The sequence below is a fragment of the Protomyctophum parallelum genome (genome assembly GCF_964188405.1).
Source record: "Protomyctophum parallelum genome assembly, chromosome: 4".
NCBI lineage: Eukaryota > Metazoa > Chordata > Actinopteri > Myctophiformes > Myctophidae > Protomyctophum > Protomyctophum parallelum.
In genome coordinates, this window is record NC_139700.1 from 37957635 (window position 1) to 37978704 (window position 21070).

Sequence of the window (21070 nt, forward strand, 5' to 3'; positions counted from 1 at the left end):
CCTGATGTGGGCGCCTGCTGGCCAAGTGGTTCAGGTGCATGCCACATATAGGCTCTGGCCTAACAGCACGTCGCATGTGTCCCGTTCATGACGACCTTTGCTGCATGTCTCTCCCCTTCTCTCTCTCCCTCTTTCCCTCTTTCCTGTCTCTCTTCACTTGATACTATCAATAAAAGGCAGGAAAAACAAATATTTAACAAGAGCTTGTGATTAATATATAACTACATTGGATCCATTGGAACACGTTCTTTTTCCCAGTTCCTGAAGATGTATGGTTTTGGACATACAAGGTTCCTACCCGACAGCAACAATATGCTTCATACTGTGAAATTCAGCAATGCTGCAGAAGACTCCATAAAGAATAAAGCACTCATCATTTGAAGCCTTTTGAGGGGCTGTACTGAAATACATTTCTTTGCTCGGAAGTATACTGTACAGGCGAAAAAAATGTTCTCTGACATCACCCTCTCCTTTTTCCAGTAGAACCAAATAATTTCCTTCTTTGGATTATTTACAGTTTGTGGTCCAGCAAGGTATTCTCTGCCTTTAGGCCACAAATTAGATGTACACAAATGCACCCACCCCTTCTCTTCTGTCATTTTCTTGTCTGAAAGTAGGGACATTATTTCTGCTGTGTGAGTCTTTCATATACATCATTCCTGACCTTGTTGTGTCTGCTTGTGTCATATTGTGTGTTCTTCAGGTCAGTGCGTTACTGGGAACAGAGGCCCCGAAGCAGCAGGCAACACTCACTGTGTCCTGCCGCGGGGACGTGGGCTGGAGCTCTCTGGGACACGAGCAGCATCACTTAAGGGATATATTGGAGTACAGACTGAACTCGGACCCCACGCTCCCCAAGATGGAGGGCGTCACCGAGTTCACAGAGTACATCTCCGAGACGGTCGACGTGCCCTCGCCGTTCGACCTCCTGGAGCCGCCCACCTCTGGAGGCTTCTTGAAGCTCTCCAAACCTTGCTGCTACATCTTCCCCGGAGGGAGGGGTGACTCCGCTCTTTTTGCAGTGAACGGCTTCAACATCCTGGTGGACGGAGGCTCCGACCGGAGTTCCTGCTTCTGGAAGCTGGTGCGACACCTGGACCGCATCGATTCCATCCTGCTCACGCACATCGGCGCCGACAATCTCCCCGGCATCAACGGGCTCCTCCAGAGGAAGATAGCCGAGCAGGAGGAGGAACAGTCACAAGGATCGACTAATTACAGTGAATGGATGAAGAACCTGATCTCGCCAGAGCTCGGCGTAGTGTTCTTTAATGTACCGGAGAAGCTACGCATGCCTGAGTCAAATCTCAAAGTGAAGCGCAGCATCGAAGAGGCCTCTCTCACACTGCAGTACCTGAACAAACTGGGAGTCACGCCCGAGCCCCTCTTACGTGTGGTCGGCAACACTATTGAGCCCATCACGCTGTTCCACAAGATGGGAGTGGGCAAGCTGGACATGTATGTGCTGAACCCCGTCAAGGACAGTAAAGAGATGCAGTTCCTAATGCAGAAGTGGTCCGGCAACAGTAAGGCCAAGACTGGTATCATTCTCCCCAATGGGAAAGAAGGAGAAATATCTGTGCCCTATCTGACGTCAGTTACAGCTTTACTCGTTTGGCTGCCAGCCAATCCTTCAGAGAAGATTGTCAGAGTGTTGTTCCCAGGGAACGCACCACAGAACAAGATCCTGGACGGGCTTGAAAAGTTAAAGCACCTTGACTTCTTGCGCTATCCAGTAGCCACACAGAAGGATATTGCCTCTGGGGCGCCACCCTCTGTCATAAAGCAGACAAAGCTGAAACAAAGAACAGACAGTAAGGAGAGCCTCAAATCATCGCCTAAGACAACTGCTAAGACCTCAAAGAAAGAAAGTGAGGGACAAGATGACATATCAGTCACTACAGAGGCAAAGAGTGACTCTGTGAAAGAAAATAAGGTAGAGAAAAAGGAGGAGAAAAAGACAACTAAAATACTCAAATCTAAGACTGACGTACCTGAAAAGAAGAAACTCGTAAAAAAGCTTTCTAAGGAGAGAGCATTGAAAATGGATGAGAAAAAGGACAAAGAAAAGAAAGAGATCAAGAAAGTAAAGAAAGATGACCCAGCTAAAAAAGATGTGAAAAAAGATGGAAAATCCAAGGAAGACAAGAAGAAGGATGGATCCAAACTTGAGCTCAGAAAGATTACCAAGCCTGACCTAAAGCCTCTAACACCAGAGGTCAGAAAGACGCTACACAAAGCTAAAGTGTCAAATAAAGCCAAGACCAGCAAGGTCAAAGCAGCCAAGCCAGAGGTTGCTGCCCCTAAGCCAGAGGAAATAACAACCAAAACCATTGAACCAGTGGAGAATGGTGCTGTAATGGGGGTGTCAACTACCTCCACTCCGGAGGACCTCACCAAGGACTTTGAAGAACTAAAACATGCAGAAGATGTGGCAGTATCAGAGGAAGTTGAAGTGGTTGAAGTCCCATCAGAGGCAACCACACAAGAAACAGTCTCTGAAATACCACCAGGACTGAAGTCTCCTGAAAAGGAAGCAGCAGCCACAGAAGTAAAAGTGTCTGAGGAAGAATTAGATGCAGAAAAGTTTGAGGACGAGGGAGCAGCCATTGAGGATGAAGAGGAGGAAGAGGAAGAGCCGGAAAAGGCCCACGCCATTCAGAGGGAAATGGCAGAGGAGGAAGAGGACATGGGAATAGGAGAGGAAGAAGATGATGGGCTCGATGGGAAGCATGAGGAGGAGAAAATGGAAAAACCTGACAAACATGCAGCTAAGCTGGAAACAAAGGAGGAGCTCCAAATGACTCTATCCAAGGATCCAGAAGGAGAGGAAGAGATGGAGGAGGAAGATGATGCTGTTGAAAAAGCTGAGCTGGAGGAAGTCGAGGATTTGGATGTGATTGCAGATGAGGAAATCAAAGTCAAACCTGAGGATGCTGAGAAACAACAAACGGACCAAGTCATGGAATGCAAAGCAGTGGAACCTGAAGCTACAGTCAAAGATGAGGAAGAGGAAGAGGGATACTTGTCTCATGTGGGAGGAGCTACAGTTCCCATTACCTCGGTTGCCCTTGGCGCTGTAGCAGCAGAACCAATATCTTATATCCAGGATGAGACCATTCCTGGCTACTCTGAAACAGAGCAGACCATCTCTGACGAGGAAATTCACGAAGAGGCGGAGGACAGGATCCCACACCTCCAGTATGATGTTGGTACCTATGACATCTCAGTTCCAGACCAGACAGGCTCCTTTGTAAACATTCACGGCATGAGGGAGATGCAGGCGGCAGCCCTGATGATCGATAAAGGCTTTATACCAGGCGTGCAGGAGCAAGTGTCAGTGTTCACTAACATTATTGCTGCTCCATTGGCAGAGGAAGAACACGTGTCTTCTGCAACATCCATCACAGAATACGACAAACTATCCTCGCTCCCCACTTCTATTGCTGAAGACCAGTCTGCAACATCTGTCACAGCACCTCAAACTGAAGAGACAGTTAAAAGCTCTTTGTTAATGGAATCCACCCATGGCAAAGAGTACCCACATTCTGCTGGGACCATCTCACCTAGTTCTTCTTTAGAGGACGACAAGTGTTTTAAGTCATCTGATGACTCACAGCTCCCTGAGGTCAAGTCTGCTGTCAAGGCCCCTGATGCTCATGATGATGAGGAGGAGGAAGATGAGGAAGAGGAAGACCAAACTCCAAATGTTGATATTTCACTTGAGAAACTTCAGGAGGCCTATGTTTCACTACAAATCCTCCAAGATAAAGGGGAGATAGAAAGGATCTCTGGTCCAGTATCACCTTTGTCACAGTGTGTCCAGGAAACTGAATCAGCCCAACCATCAGCTGAAGGTGAGCCTCTCCTTGCAATCCCTCCTAAAGACATGTCATCTGTTACACCAATGACAAAACCTTTTGGATCTGGCTCAATCACGTCAGAGAGTGAAGAACGTTGCTTTAGTCCAGATGACAGCACTATGAAAATGGCCTCGCCCACACATTCTGGACCTCCTAGTGCAGCACATTCACCTGCTCCACAGTCTCCGGCAGAGGCTAAAGCAAAGGGTTTCCCTGAACTGTCACCTCAACAACAAGAAAAGCTCACTGACATACCTCTCACCCCACCAGAAGAAAAAGAGGTAAAGAAAGATGAAGTACAAGTAGAGGAAAAGCCACATGTCACTTCTGTAGCTACTGAAGATGAAGTTAAAGACGTTAAAGAGGATACAGATGTAGGAGATAAGATGCAAGCAAATGTCCCAGATGTAGCCATAAAAGCTGCAGATAATTACCAAACAGAATTGGACGATATGACTCAAAAAGCAGTTGATGACATGCAGAATGGTAATTTTTACCAAGCAGATACTCCATCTTTGGATGAGCCTTTAGAAAAAGACAGCTTGAGCGACACTTCACCACTGATGAGCCAACAGAAAGCGACAGTGCCTCACATTACTGGCTCAATAGCAGTGGAAGTTGAGGCTCCAATGTTAGGGAAAGACTCAAACAGTGGTGAGACGGCACCTGGGCATGACGATAAAGAGCTTGAGGACCAGCAAGAAAAAGCACCAAAACCACCCATGAAGAGACGCTTCCTGGATGTTGACCAAGAGGACAAGGGAGACGACACAGATGAAGATGCCTTGGTGGTTAAAGCTATCAAGGAGGAACCAGATAAAGAGAAAGACACTGCTGTTGGGGCACAAGTCAAAGATGAGCCGGAGCAGAAAGTCACAGGAAGGGAAGATGCCTCGGATGTCAAACCTATCAAAGAAGAGAAGATGGAGAAAGAGACAGGAAAGGCTGATACGTCTGAGATTCCTTCCATTAAAGATGAACAAAAGGTCACTGAAACAGAGAGAGATGAACAGCAGACAATCAAACACGACCATTCACGTGATATGAAACCCCCAAAAGATGTAATAATAGAAGAAGAAATAAAAATGGACATTACATCTGATCTTAGACCTGATACAGAGGGGGACGACACGTTTGTAAAGGATCAACAGACAACAATTGATGCATCCTCAATCAAACCAACCACAGGAGAAGTAATAACAAGCAAGGACGATACTTCTGCTGCTAAAATCATCATGGAAAAAGAAGAAAGGGACAGCAAGGCAGGTAAAGATGATACTCTTATGCTCAAACCAACCATAGAAGAAGGGAAAGACAAATATACAAGTGAAGATGATTTTTCTGCTGTCAAAACCACCATCAATGAAGACAATGAGCTAGAAGTGAGCATAGATGCTACTTCTATTTTCCTATCATCTGAGGAAGAGCAGAAAGATGTGACAAATGAAACTATTGATATTAAGCCCATCATGACACAGGAAACTGAGAAAAAGAGTAGTCCAGATGATACGTTTGCTTCTAAACCCTCCATAGAAGAAAAGCAGAAAGATCTAAGTAAAGATGATACTACCACTGGTAAACCATCCAAGACAGAGGTAGAGGAAAAGAGTAAGGAGGACAGCCTTCCTGTGACTCTTGCCAAGGAAGAACTCCAGAGTGACACAAGTAAAGAAAATAGTGTATTCAAACCCTCCATCGAACACCAGGAAAACAAGGTGAAGAAAGATGATATAATTCCCTCTCTGAAGTCCACAAGTGAAGAGCTAGAGAAAGACACAAGTAAAGTTGATGCCTCTGTTGTAAAATCTACCGTCTACCGTTCTACTGTCACTGAAGCCACTGTGGAAGAATTAACGGAAAAGAAAACATCCACTGATAAACAAATTGTAGATGAAGAGGATAGTCCCACTGTCCAATCAGACAGGAAAACAGATAAAGAGAGTAATAAAGACAAGCTCACCAAGGAGGGGGAAGGTGAGAAAACATTTAAGACAGCTGATATTTCTGCTGTTACACTTACTGTTACACAAGATATTACAGAGGATACTTCTTTTACAACTACCAAGGAAGACAAACCAAGCAAAGAGGATTCTTGTGTTGCCAAGCCAACCAAGGAAACAGCAGAAGAGAAAGATATTAGTAAGGATGATACATCTGCCACTAAACCCACCATAGAAGAAACGGTCAGTAAACATGACTGTCATACCATCAAACCATCCGAAGAAGAGGAAATGGCTAAAGACACAAAGGAAGCTGCTGGAAAATACATCGGATTAGAAGAACATATCACAGTTACGAGTAAGGATGAAACATCTGGTGTAAAACTCGGCATGGAGACTTCTGATGTGAAGCCTATCAAAGAAGAAATGGAAACATCATTGGATGAGAGTATCACAACCACCAAAGATGAAGGACCAAAGGACCAAAAGGAAAAGGTAATGGATAAGGGTGATATTTCTGATATTGAATCTGTCCCAGGTGTGAAGGAGAAAAGAGAGCCAGTAAAGGAGGACACATCAGTTATCAAATCAACAGAAAAAGAAGACATGCAAAAGGAGAGACAGGAAGGAAAAGGTGACATTGAACCTCTCAAGATGGATGATAACACAGAAATAGATGATTTTAAACCTATTACAGATGAAAAGAAAGATTTTTTTGGAAAAAGTGTGGAAAGAATTGAGATGGAAGAGGAGTCGAGAGAAACAGACAAGGATACAGTTGATGTTGAGGAGGTGAAAACAGCAGAAAACAAAGCTGAGTGTCTGAAGGGCGAGAGGAGAGAGAAAGAAAAACAGGAGGAAGAGCAGAAACTGACAGAAAGCGAAGATCGTCCTATGCCCGAACCGAGCACAGAGAAACAGCTTAATTTGACTGAAATTGAGATGATTAGCGAGGTTGCAGCAGTTAGCAAGCTAGCAGAAGATACTTCTGACGATAAGATACAAAAAACACAGAAAGAAAAGGATGATTCTGATGCTACTCCAATAAAAGAGGGGCAAAGCTGTAAGGACACAATTGCAGCTCCATCAAGTGAAAACAAGGAGAAAAGAGAGGAAGGTGAAGCTTCTACCTCCGTCCATGACACAAAGAAGAAAGAACAAGATCAAGTCATCTGCAGTCAGGAGGAGAGGACGGACAGAGAGAAAGATGACACGCACATTGCCGAAGTGAGTAAAGAACAGAAAATGGAGAAAGAACAGGAAAAGGAAAAAGAATGCGCTGAGACGGACGATATCGTAGGCGAGAAGACAAAGAAAAAGTCAGATGATGTGTGTGAGGTTAAGGTAAAAGAGAAGGACAATGATATCACAGAGACAAAGACAGACCAGGAGGATTCACTAGAGGCTGACCACACCAAAGAAGAGAAATGGGAGAAAGAGGAGCTCCAGAAGAAGGCTGCCATGCAAACTGCAGCAACAGCATCAGGAGAACTACTGCCAGCATCAACATCTGATTTAAAACCAGCCTTTTTGGTTCATTCTTCTGATGAAGACCGGGAGGACGAAGAGGAAGAGGACATGTGCATGGGTGGGGCAGGCTCCAGACCGCTGTCAATTGAACCCTGTTACTCAGAACATGATATTACCTTGACAGACCTTGTCTCATCTCAAGCACCACAGCAGGTGTCTGGTGACCAAACTAAGGAAGTTAAGGAGGAAAAAAAAGTGAGCATTCCCACTCTTACAATGCAGGGACCTTCTATTGATGACGATACAAAAGAGCTGGGGAAAGACACACCTACCATCTTGCCTGAAATGGATGATAGGAAAATGGAAATCAAATCTGAAGCACCTTCCCAGTCAGATTCAACAACTACATTAACTTCATCAAAGGAGGAACCAATGTCTAGCACATTAATTTCTAAGGAACAACCTATTTCTGAGAGGGCCGAAGAGGAACCAGTACCAGAATCCATCTCTGCAGAAATACAACCTATGGTTTCCACAATACCCTGCACAGACAGTCAACACATGAGTTCGACACTTTCAAGCAGTGTGGAGGAGCCGTCCCAACTTGACAAAACAACAACAGCTTTGACGAGCCCAGCAATCACTACAGATGACAAAACAATACAGGCACCTCAGAAAGAAGCTCAGAAACCACGCAAGGAAGCAGAGAGGGAAATGGAAGGCGAGCGAGAGGTAGCTTCTCCAGGGTTACAACAACCATGTTCATATTTTATGTTGGATAAAGATTCTGATAACATTTCTAGAGATGCACCATCAAGTGATGTTGACGGTGCAAAATCAGACAGTTCTGTTTCAAAAGCAGAGGGCACTGAGAAAATAGCTTCAGAGAAGGAGATGATCAGTGGAAGCCTAGACGAAGAGATGCAGCTTGTTGGAGCGTCCAAATACGATCCATACGAGAAACCTATCCTGAAAGACCAAGATTCAGACTCGAGAGAAGGAAGTGAAATGTCTGTAGGGTCTGATCACGTCTCTGATATTGGCTCTGATGATAACAGGAGAGCGAGCCCCACAGAGTCTGGAGAGGCCATGTATCTCTTGGATGAGCATTACAAAGAAGAACCATTGTCCTTCAGTAGGGTTGACTATAGCCCCACATCCCTCACAGAGAGCGAACGAAGCAGCCATCACAGTCCAAGTGCCACCACTGAATATGAAGACAGAGAGAAAGGCCAAGAAGAAGAGAGAGAAAGAGAGGAAAGACCAGACACACCTTTTGTGGAAAAGAGCTGTGCCGTTTCAGATGTGCCAGACAACAAAATGAGCCAAGCTGCAGAGTCCTGCTCCTATGCTGCTGGTCCGAAAGAGGACAAACCAGAAAGAACAGAGAAGGACAAAGAAGAGAAGATGGAGATTTCTCCTCAACCATCTGCAGGAGACAAGGTTTCTATCAGCATAAGTACACAATTACCAGATCCCTCACCAAGACAGGAAACGCCCTCACACCTCGGTGACCAAGCCTCTGCTGCTTCCATACAATTGGGTGATTACCCTGAGAGAAAGACAACAGAGAAAGATAAAGATAGAGAAATGGGCTCTGAGTCAATGAAAGACAAGAGGGAAACTTCTGATTGTGAAAGAGAAGGATCTCCCTCCGGTCGGTACTCGCCAGCAGAGAAAGATATCCTACCCTCTGTGGAGAAGGAAGACAAAGGCATTGTTTCAACGTCTGCTGCTGCACTTTCAGTGAGTCAAATAGATGACAATGTTCTTGCTACAGATAACAGTCAGGTGGCAACCTCAGTCACCTCTAAGTCTATGTTAGATTTTCCAGATAGGGATGCTACTCTAGCTGGCACCGTTGATAAAAGGCTACTTGTTGAAGGTGAAGATTTTACTGTTGATGATGATGAGGATGAAGAAGATGAGGAAGAGGAGGAAGAAGATGAAGAGGAGGTCAGCGATGTGGATATGGAGAAAGGTGCCAGAGAGCAATCTGAAAAAGAGATCTGCAGAGGTACATCTGACATGAGTTCCAGCTCTCAGTTAGTGGACAAGGATGACTCCAACAAAATATCTCAATCAGTCCCTCTTAAAGATGACAGAATATCTACTGCTACAGCTGATCACCCATCCACTTCCATACTTCCAAAGGCACAATCTTCTGAAACAATTCCTCCCCCAAAAAAAGAAATATGTCAAACGGATGATGCCGCAACCCCTATACTACCAAAGCAAGAAGAAGTACATAAAACTACTCCAGCATCCGAACCAAGTTCCCCCCAAAAGGTGGAAGTGAGTGTAACTAAATCAGTCGTCAGCACCACTTCTAAACTTCCCCAACTGACGAAAGAGGATCATATAGACCAAAAGAGTTCAGCACCTGACCCAATCTCTGTCGAAAAGGATGAAACCTGCATAACTACATCAGCCGAAGCCACCATCTCTAAAACTGATGAAACACAGAAAGAGGAAGGTTATTTCACGCCTGAACCAGTCCGTCTCGAAAATCAGGGAAGCTGTGCACCTGAATCTGAGCATGCTACCTCCTCTCATGTCCTCTCAGAGCAAATATCTGTGTCACCTGAACCAAGCATCCTGACAAAGACAGACCTCTGTCAGCCAATCACAACAAAAGCCTTGACCAGCAGCCCTGTGCCTCCAGAAACAGCAGAATCTTCATCTAGTCCTACAATGAGTGCTTCCCCTCTCCTAGCTTATGCTGATATAGGACAGAACGAATCAGGTGGATATCCTTCAGAGTCGTCCGAGTATTCTGTCAGTGAGGACAGTCTTGAAGTTTCAGGCGGCTCTCTACTGACCAAACTCAGTGTGGACAAAAGTGCCAAGCAAGCTGAAGCAACCAAAACACCAAGTTCAGATGAGAGGCTAACCCCTGGTGGTACCATAAAACTGGAAGAAGCGACATCATCTGTCCATGCACACACTACTGCAGGATACATTCCATCATCATGCTCCTCTCTATCGTACAGCTACTCTTCAGCTTCCTCGACCTCTGTGACTGTTGTCCAGCCACTTGGAGAACAGCAGGAGACCTCAAAGACGATATCAAGTTCTACTCTGAGTCATCAATCTTACAGCACTTTGGTCAAAGATGAACACAAGTCCACAACGTCGAGCTGTGGTGGGCTGCTGAAGTATGAGTACTTAGAAGTCATGGAGAAGCCTGGAACAGATATGTCCAGGGTTTCAAAAGACTCTTTACCTGGTCAGTTTGAGGAGACTAAATCACCCCCTTCTGCCTCGTCTGCCACTGCCAAAGATAAAGTAGAACAGAAGGACACGTCTGGTCCTGAAACAGAAAAGAAGCAGAGCAGCACTGATATTGATTTTAATACCGTAGAAACCAAGGTCACAACATCCATTACGACATCCCAATGTACAGAACAGGCAAAACCATCGGGAGCTATCTTTGAAGTGTCTCCACCGAAAAGCGCTGACAGGGAATCCCAAGAGTCAACTGACAGCGTTGAAATCGAGGATAGTACACTCCATATTGAATGTTCAAAGGCCACGACAACTCAGCAAAAAGACCATGTCTCATCTGTGACTGAGTCCTGTGTGGTAGAAAGTGTCACACATATTACCACTGAATCAACCTCTACTACCACAGTGACTACACAGGGGTCAGGGGTGAGACCTCAAGAAGGGAGTGGGGCTATTAAAGCCTCATGTGACACCACGCCAGACCTGCCTCAAACAGAGAGCTTAAAACAGAGTAAAGATGTGGTTAAAAGCCTGAAAGAAGACACTAAGGTAAGTGAACAAAAAGAGACACATGAAAAGACAAACGTAACTGAAGAAAAGATTGAAGAAAAGGGGAAAACGAAGGATAAGTCTGCAGAGGGGCCACAGAAAGACAGCAAAGTGGATGAAAAGAAAGTAGCATATGATCCAATGAAAAGTGACAAAGAGAAGGGATTGACTGAACGACTGGAGCAGAAGACCTTGGCGATTCCTCAGGGGAGACTAGATGTGAGGAGAAAGAGCAGCATCTCGGACTGGGAGCTCCTCCAGACACCTGATGACTACCCGAGTGCCCCTCCCCCAGGTTATGGCGATGATGATGAACAGGAAGAAGCCATGGAAGGGGAATGGATGTCCACCGCTCGCAGCACTTCAGATGAACACCACACAGAAGCATCTAGCAAAGCAGATCGCCCCTCTGACTTGCAGATGGGAGCCACCTCCTCCTCGTTCGCCCCTCCGGGATACTCCTCCTGTGAATACAAACACCGTAAAGGAGAGCTGTCTCCATCCTTCATCAACCCCAGCCCCCATCATCTGTCCAGTGATGAGGGCGAGACGGAGGACAAACGAAGTGACAACTCCAGCGAAGGGGACGAGGATGAGCGCGAACAACACTCGGTGAAGAGGAGGTCGCACAAGCAGAGGCGCTCCCACCCTGCCCCGAGTCTCCCTGGCGACGGAGGTCAGGGCTCACATCAGTTGCCTGGCACCACGACACCTGGGATGGGTGTGGTGACGTTAGCTGGAGAGGAGACACCGCCGACATCAGCTAGCGAATCCTTGCCTTCGCAGTCGGATTCCGACGTACCTCCAGGGACAGAGGAGTGTCCGTCAATAACAGCTGAAGGAAACTTGGATTCAGACGAAGATGCCGAACATCTCCCTGTAGACAAGCTATCTGCATCTGGTGCTGGCGGAGGACCATCACCACAATCAAGCCAAAAAACCCATGACCCACCACCCGCCCCAATGAAGGACCCTGTCCCTGAACCCCCCCACCCAGACGTGTGCATGGTAGACCCCGAGGCTCTTCTCAGCAGCACGGAGAAACTCCTCAAGAAGGAGCACAAGACCACCAAGGTCCTCAGGAAGGGCAAGACCAAGTCCGCTTCCCCTGCTCGGAAGGGAGAGGTCAGGAGGAGGTCATCCACTCCAGTGAAGCAGGGCTCCAAGGAATCAGCCTCGCCCCGTTCACTCTCACTGAAGAGGAAAGACTCAGAGAGGAGTTCCAGACTGGCCAAGATGTCTGAGACTCAGGGGTCCAAGACTGAACTCCACAGCCCAGGGAAAGGCCTAGTGAACGGGGTCAAGAACAGTTCAGGTGTGCAAACAACTCAAGAGAATCAGATATCAGTGGTTGTTATCATAATTATATCACACTTCTCACTGTAGTGTTAATATCAGTGATATTACGTTTGCCTTGTGTTTTTATACTAAAGTAAAGAGTTCCCCTTCTCACCAACTTCATCTCCCCTTCTAAATCCAACCCGACTTAAAAACAAAACATTATGTTTTATAAAAAATATACCCAATGGCCTCATAGCACTTTTGTAAAAACTCCACTTACTTTACTTTATTGAGACTGACCGTGAGTAAGCACATGGCGTAGCAAATCTAGCAATACAGACAACATGGAATACTGTATGTTGAGATAGAAACATTTCATCTGTAGTATATTTAAAAAAAAAACAAGCTCCAGTGGTAGAAAAAGTACACAAATCTAGTATCAATACTGCAATGTTTATACAAAAGTCATTATGCACAATGCCCCGTTTGACAAGTTATGATTTGATTTATCAAAAATATTTAGAAGATAGCAGATCTGCTATTTTCAAATAGCTGAAATGTATAGGGTTGAAGAGGGTAATGTATGTTTTGAAATTATCTAAATCTCCAGAGTAAGTTAGTTTTCAAATAATTATAGTGGAGTAAAAGTACAATATTTGCCTCCGAGATGTAGTGGAGTAGAAGTAAAAGTACAGAAAATTAGAAATACTCCAGGAAAGCAAAAAATAAAAATAATAAAAACTTTACTTAAGTAAATGTGCTTAGTTACGTTATAATTTGAAAAACGCCTCATGCTGACTTCCATCCTGGTTGTACTCCAGGTAACAATGCCCAGAAGGCCGGTTCAGCCGTGCCACCGGGACCTCCCATCTACGTGGATCTGGCCTATGTGCCCAACCACTGCAGTGCCAAGAATGTGGACCAGGAGTTCTTTAAGAGAATCCGGGCTTCATACTACGTGGTGAGCGGCAATGACCCGGGCAGCGGCGAGCCCAGCCGCGGAGTCTTAGATGCCTTGCTGGAGGGCAAGGCTCAATGGGGATCCAATCTACAGGTAATTTCTTTATGTCTGTCAATTTGACCGCCATTTAGGCTTTTCTTTTTGCAGGCAAATCTATTCAATATGTTCTGAACACGTTTCATGGCTGAAAGTATAAAGTGAATAGATGAGAAAACATAGACAGTATTGTGTCTATCTATTCTACATTTCTACCAGCTCGTCATCTCATATTCCAGTGTCTGTAATGGTGAATATGTTTTCTTTTTAAAAATCTAATTCAAACACATTATGAATTATGACTCTTGGCAGCCATAGTCGGTCAGCTATGGGAAGCCAGATGGTGTTTATCCATAATTAATTTTCATCGTGGTGTCTTCTGTGCGTTTCTGTAACAAACATCCATCACCTGGTTCACTGGTGTTTTGATGAAGACCTTTAGAGCAACTGCTAATGTTTTTCTTTTGTAAAGGAAGCTGTGATCAATATTTTATGACTCAACAGATTGCTGACTCCATGGAGACTCAGATTCAAGACTGCCTGTCAAATCAGTTTGTCACCTAATTGTCACAGTAAATGACTATTATTTATGTAGGACTATTTATTAATTAAGACTAACTAAGACTGAACCAAAGTGAAGCATTTCATTTTAAAGCACTCTTTTCCCCCTATAATATTTAAACTAGAGTGGTGTCCGTGGGGCCTCTACAGCGGTGCACGTTGGGCACAGGCCTACTTGGAATAATGCAAGTTGGAAATGAATGCCCCACTGTAGCGGACCCAGCTGGCCATAAAAGGGTGAAGCCGACTGATGAGTTTGAAAGGTTTTGATTCAGATCTCAACTTGGAAACTACAAAGAAAAAAGCATAAAATACACACAAACAACACATAATTCAATAAACAATCAAAATGACAGCATAGCACATAATATTTTACACTTTTACACAAACATTAGAAAATACATAACCACATAAATCCAACAATAATATCAATATAACATTGCAAGCAACTAGATCACAAATGTACCTTGTCCCCTTTCCAGCTGGGTGCTAAAACCTTCTGAAGCTCTGATCTTTCCATGTCTGATGCCTTATCCATCTTTTGTCTGTCCCTTCCTTATTCGTCCGTGACCATGGTACATATCAAAACAAACATTTGTGCAACCTCCGTCATGCTACCTTGTTCTGTCATTCCTTGAATCTGAGAGCAGTCAGGTAGGGTTCAGGTTTAAACCCCTGCCACAGCTGAGCTTGATTCAATCAAGAGATTACCCACAGGGGGCACGGTGGCACAGTTGGTAGTGCTGTCGCCTCACAGCTAGAAGGTCCTGGGTTCGATTCCCGCTGGGGACGCTGTGGGCACTGGCGGCGTGTTCCCTCCTCCGCGTCATCAGTGCCCATACCCGAGGCGGGGGTTGGCGATAGGGCCCTTCTGTGTGGAGTTTGCATGTTCTCCCCGTGTCCCCTAGGGTAGATACCCTCACAAAAACATGCCGTAATCCTGGTCTCTAAAACTACCTCCCCCTGGCCAGCCGGGGCGCCTGATGGAGGGGAAAGGAACTGGTCGGAATAACGTGTCCCTTCCACGCGCTACGTCCGGCCGGGGAAATTCCCCTCTGTCAGGTGAAAAGAAACAGCTTGGACTCCTCATGCATAGAAGGAGGCATGAGGTCAGTCTGCTGCCCCCCCAGGTTGGCAGAGGAAGTGTAGCGCCCAGGATTACATTAGATAATTGGCACTGGGTGAAAAAAAGAAAAACTGGGTTACAAAATCGTGCGATAAAAATGTAAGTAAAAAAAAAAGAATGAGGCCAGCTCCCTGTGCCCTCTGCCCTGTCCAGAGCAGTAGTTAATATTCAAAGTGCCGATTCAGAAATCATGTTAACAAAGCGTATCCAATTTTTTTAATGGAAGACAAAACACATTTTTTGTATCTGTTTCAATAATACTCCTCCACTGTTCTGCTTAACTGCTAGATATTTCATTGTGGAAAGCAACATTTCAAATGCCAAAACAGGCGTTAAAAGGCGATTTCGGCGCCCAATGAGATTATTTTGTGTTTTTTCCCCTTTCCTTCTTCACCCACCCTCCACCTCCTTCTCCATGTTTCTCCTCCAGGTAACTCTGATTCCAACACATGACACTGAGGTGACCAGAGACTGGTACCAGCAGACCCATGAGAGGCAGCAGGACCTGAATATCATGGTGCTGGCCTCCAGCAGTACGGTGGTCATGCAGGACGAGTCCTTCCCCGCCTGCAAGATCGAGTTCTAAAATTAAACTCTCTCTCCCTCCTGCTCCTCGAGTTCTTCTGTATACTTTTCATCTCCTCTACTGGTCCACTCCCCTCTCTCTCTCTCTCTCTCTCTCTCTAACCTCTTGATGAGCAGGAAACTCAGTCATGTTGTAACCACACAGTAGGATCCATGCTTTCTGTGACAAAAGGTGTTGTAAATGTTGGTGTTAATTTGATTCTGGCTTTGAATGAACCCAGTCTGCATGAGCCATGGGTTGGCTATAGTCCTGCTACCCTCCCTCCCTCCCACCACTCACACACACGCACGGGCGCACATTATACACTCACTCTCTCTCTCACACACACAGACACACACACGCACACACCCCTACTGTATTTGATGAATTCTTTTTGTGATCGTAGTAGTCAGAACACTTGAAAGCAGACATTCCCTGGCATATATAGGCGAAGAGACTTCTCTTTCTCAAATTGAAGTCTCCAGGACCAGTGTTGGCACTTCATTAACAGTTCCATTTAAGTTACTGTTAAGATTGGCTCTAGACATGATGAAACCCTTGAATGGTAAAACCTTCTGATCCAAAGGGCCAAAAACGAGCGCCAAACAGTCATCCCTGACCCAATGTTAATTCACTCACTCAACTAAACTAAACTAAACATGCAGAATAATGATTCCGGGATGAACGATGTATTGATCTCTTGTTTATACGCAGTGTGATGATATTTGTTAGTATATTGATTATATTTCTTTAGCCGTGGCTTTTGTTTTCCGTGAGGTTTCACGTAGAGACATGATCTCTCTGTTGCATAAGATACTGCTGTATGCAGGGCTGACTATAGGGTACTAACTGAAGTATAATACTGTCTGGTTTAAACTCGATAACTACTCCAACTAATGCTACCCTGTCATTTGATGTCGTAAAGTTTTAGAAGGTGTGTGAAGTCGCCACTATTCTTCAAATAACTAGCTTCTCCTCAGACCTGTTCCCCTTGGCTTTCATGAACTTAGCTGGCGCATGATGCTTGCATTTTCTTGCTTGGGCTCTCTCCCTCTCTGCAACAGTTTAGAGAGAATTTGCATAGGATTAAATTAAATCCTTTGACTTAGCCAGTGGGGAATGTGTCGTAGTGTAGCTAGGTTTGAGATAGGTTTGGCTGTGTGTAAAAATGCTAAATTGAACGTAAATAAATACTGTAGGCACCAGGCAAAGGGATGACATTCCTATACCCATAATTCATATCTGCTGGATGTACTGGTTGTTGTTATTTTTTAATTATCTTAAGTCATGGTCTTTGTTGGCTGTACGTAGTCAGGTATACTTCTAGGATAACGATTTCTATATGAAACCATAGAGGTTATATTGTAACAAAATTATCTATTTTGTGATGATCGTGAATTATGATACATGATAGTATGATGATGACTATTTTGAATGCTGTTTGTTTGGTTCTGCAGGAATGTATTGAGTTTTATTTGTAGCCCATGTTCACAGTGTTTTGTTTTCTTCTCCTCTTCAGTTAAATTGCACTTTCCGTGTAGATGTAATTTTGAGTGATGGAAACACTTTTGACAAACGTAGCAATGGGGAGCACGTCCGGTGCTCGTGTGAATGTGTGATTTCCACCGGGGGAACCTATTCATTAGGGCTTGCATTTATTTTCCCCAGATGAATCTTTTCACTAATTGTGTTGCGGTAGGCCGTTCTCATGTGCCTTTAGATTGTGGTATTCGGTCAGGCAGGAAAACATTTTGAAGACCTCAAGTCAGCCATTTTGAAATGAAGCCTGGAACCAGGGTAGATGGAACTGAAGTTGTTATGCCCATTCATGGGTGCAACTTACTGTATGAAACCATGATTGATAATGAGTGATGTACAGTATTGAAATAGCATACGCTTGTGTTCCCTAAACCTAATATAATGCCGAGAAAACTATAATAAACCAGTCTGAATGTCAAAGAGCAACATATTGCACCAAACCAGAATGCACTTTCCAGAGGATTAGGAGGCAGTGTTTCTAGTATCTAGGTAGCAAATAAAGCACTGTACGTGTTTTTAAAGGACTATTATTGTAATAGTTGACTTTTTAAACCCCATTGAAACCCCCAAATAATATAATTTACTGAATGAATGACAGGTACAGATCTGGGATGTCTTACAAGTACTTTTTTGTAATACAAAGATATAAGAGCTATAAGAAGTTTTGATGATGCAGCATAGTTCATTGCCTATTGTGATTGTCAGTTTTCCGTTCAGTGTATGAATCATTAAAAACTTTATTCTTTGTCGCGCACACACACACACACACACACACACACACACACACACACACACACACACACACACACACACACACACACAGTTTCCATTTAGTGCTGAATTAAGTTATGGTTAATGTTTCTCTTGATGCTTGTTCTTCACTTGCTAATTAATCTAGGCAGCTAGGGGCTGGGCTGGGCAGGTATAGAGCAGACTGGGGCAGTCTGTCATAATAATAATAATAACGCAAAACAATAATACAGTTACCAAGTTCACTTGTAATAAGAACAAAGTCGGGTTTGAAGTAAATATAAAAATGTACATTTAACTGACAAGCTTAATTGTATATCCTACACAATGTGTGGGCCAAAGTGCCAGTATGAGAAACAGGATGTCAATTCCATCGGGCCTGTCTATTTGGATCAGTCATAAGGGGTTAAATACCACGTCTACTGTCTGAATCCTCCAGAACTGAAGTCAGACAGTATTGTAATTGATACTGTATCTACCACCAGCCCACACACATTTTCTTTAAGCCCAGCCTAGCCCTCCTCTGCACCCATCAGCACCATAATAAGATGTGTTACAAGGCTGCTAATGTTTCTCAGTATTGTGCTCGGCTGTAGACCTGCTATGGTATGTCTATTGCTACTATTGTCAGGTTAACAAAAAATAAATGAAGTTGTTATAATGTGCCTGCAATACCTGCTGCAAGGTATGGAAAACGTATTGGATATTCTTTCATTGCCTTTCTTTCAAGCTCCTTTGAATGCTTTCAGAGACAAGTTTAACCCAACACATCAATGAGAATGTAAATATTGAATATTGAATATTGAATTCAAGTGTGAAAGTCTTGAGAGGTTCAGGCAAAGGACGCTTGTTTAAACTGCTGGGTACGCACAAGTACACACTCACAACCTAGTATGGAGGAAGTGCATTCTTCTTTTGAAGGCGCACAAATGGCGAGGACATTTCGTAAGAATTAGCTATTGGAAATGACAGCCAAGCTATTTTGAATCAACTATTCTTAAGCAGAAACGTCTATAGTCCTCGACCCCATCAATGCCATCTGGGCTGTGTATGATGTATTAATATCCTAATTGCACAGATTTCCAAAAAAAGTAATGAAACTTTCTATGTGTGTGAAATGGCTTTTTCTGAATGGTTTCTCATGTGTTGGTTGGATAAATTATTTTAAGTTATGGCGTCCATGAGAATCAAGTGCTCGTCTGTCTGTGTGATTGTACTGAAGCCGAATGCACTAAAAATGGTAATGTATTTTTCTGAATGTAGAGTTGTTCCTATACTTACTATGAATGCTGCTGGATTAATAGAATAAAAACTACAAATACATTCACACCGACAGAACCAGAAATCAGTTTAAGGACAGATTGAAAGTGGGCAAACGCACTGTATTGTGATCCTGTCGTCGCTTTAAGGCCAATTCATGCTTTGACGAAGTAGGATAAATGATCCTTTACAGTTCTGTCCCAGTGAGAGGGTGGAAAGTTCATATTGTTTCAGAAAGCTAGAGAGGTCCCACTCAAACCAACACTAAGACAAAACAGTATTAACCACAGCTGCAACTTTGTATTTTAATTCCTGAATATGACTTGAAAACACATGCAGACAAATATCATAAAACTAAACGCAAACAAAAACATGTACATTGATGTACTGTAGACACAAATTTGTGAACGTATCTTAAAAATGTATAAATACTATAAGATATGATTCCTTCTTGCGATACATTGTCTTTTCAGACAATGAACAATAAACTCAACACAACCACCGACTTAGAACAACATAAAAAAACCAAGGGATCATTCTGTTTCCAGTCTCATTACCTGCATTGAAAATAATTAATCATTTGCTCAATGATACAGTTTCCGTCCATCTAATCTCTCTGCATGTGATTGATTTAGTTGATAAACCTGAATGTAATCGTTTAACATGGAAATTATTGTAAGAAAAACAAGCTATTTTGAAGACATACTATATTTGCAAAAGGAAAAGTTAAAAAAAAGAAAAGAAAAGCTAATTGTCTTAACTGGTATTGAGATTGCATACTGGGCTGTGCTTTTACTTTATTTTTTATTTTACTTGTTTTTGTTTGCCCTATTATATTATTAACAAATTATTATTATTATTATTATTAACAAGAAGTTGGTGAGAAGACACTATACAACTTGTAGTTCAGTTTTTTATTTGGGCATTGTAATAAATCTTAGTTATGTTGTGCTCCTTCTTCAGTACAATATTGTGTGTATTCTCTCTCTTTCTCAATCTTCTCTCTGTCTTTAAGTCTACCATGTAACAGTAGAACTGCAGATCCTCTGTAAAGGGAAACAACCTGGAGATCAATTAAACAACATTGAAATCGCCAAGTGTGTCCTGGCTGTGCTTTTTCTTTCAACGTTATATGCTCATTTTATATATTACCATAGTAAGCACCAGTAAGCACCATAGAAAACAGGTAGCAACATAGTAAGCAGCACCATAGTAAGGAGTCGGACCATAGTAAGGACTAAGCACTATAGAAAACAGGTAGCGCCATAGAAAACAAACAGGTAGCACCATAGAAAACAAACAGGTAGCACCATAGAAAACAGTTAGCACCATAGTAAGCGCTAGTAAGCACCATAGTAAGCACCAAAAAATGTGTTACTCCCCTACTGTGAGTTTGAGGTGTAGTCAAGATGATAATCAGGATGACATAAATCAACATTCATGCCAATTAAAGGAAATGAATGTGTCCCTCAGGCTCAACCGTTGTTTGACTAACTGAAACAAAAAGTGTCAAATGTGCATGCGTGTGTGTGTGTATGATATAATATTTGACTGACAGTAACATGTGAATGACAGAATGAATGGCAGCTTAATTCATTGTGTAAACAAGTGAACATATGTTTTTGAAAGAGTGGAGAGAGGGGCATACTGGGAAACAGGGTCGTATATAGCTGGGAGGGAATTCGGCCCAAATCATCAAGATTGTGTGCACTTTTAGATTTTTGGCATGGTGTTATTATCGCAAATGAGTTGGGCTAGCCCCCTAGTGGTCTGTTTGCAATGAATCCAATATTAGATAAGTTAGCTGGTTGAAACCCCAAATAATTGATAGACTTTTTCAATTGATTCTGTTACTATTGGGTATGCTAAATAACATACTACAAATGTAGGAAAATCTAAATTCTGGAAAGGCATCATTTTCGAGATGGCATGTAAAAAATG

General features: G+C 43.4%; 1 protein-coding gene across 1 annotated transcript; it reads left to right on the forward strand.

The window, feature by feature from the left end:
* Nucleotides 1-749: 749 nt before the first annotated feature.
* On the forward strand, nt 750-18657 carry map1ab (microtubule-associated protein 1Ab). The gene is made up of 3 exons (XM_083762797.1): nt 750-12365; nt 13153-13385; nt 15446-18657. Exons 1-3 carry the CDS (start codon nt 860-862, stop codon nt 15599-15601), a joined length of 11895 nt encoding a protein of 3964 aa, XP_083618923.1. The 5' UTR covers nt 750-859; the 3' UTR covers nt 15602-18657.
* Nucleotides 18658-21070: the final 2413 nt, after the last annotated feature.

Bases quoted from the DNA above. Each gene is read 5' to 3' on its own strand.
- map1ab (XM_083762797.1), top strand. From the start codon at position 860: ATGGAGGGCGTCACCGAGTTCACAGAGTACATCTCCGAGACGGTCGAC. The intron at 12,366-13,152 runs GTGTGCAAACAA...GTTGTACTCCAG, and splicing joins CGGGGTCAAGAACAGTTCAG to GTAACAATGCCCAGAAGGCC. The intron at 13,386-15,445 runs GTAATTTCTTTA...TTTCTCCTCCAG, and splicing joins AATGGGGATCCAATCTACAG to GTAACTCTGATTCCAACACA.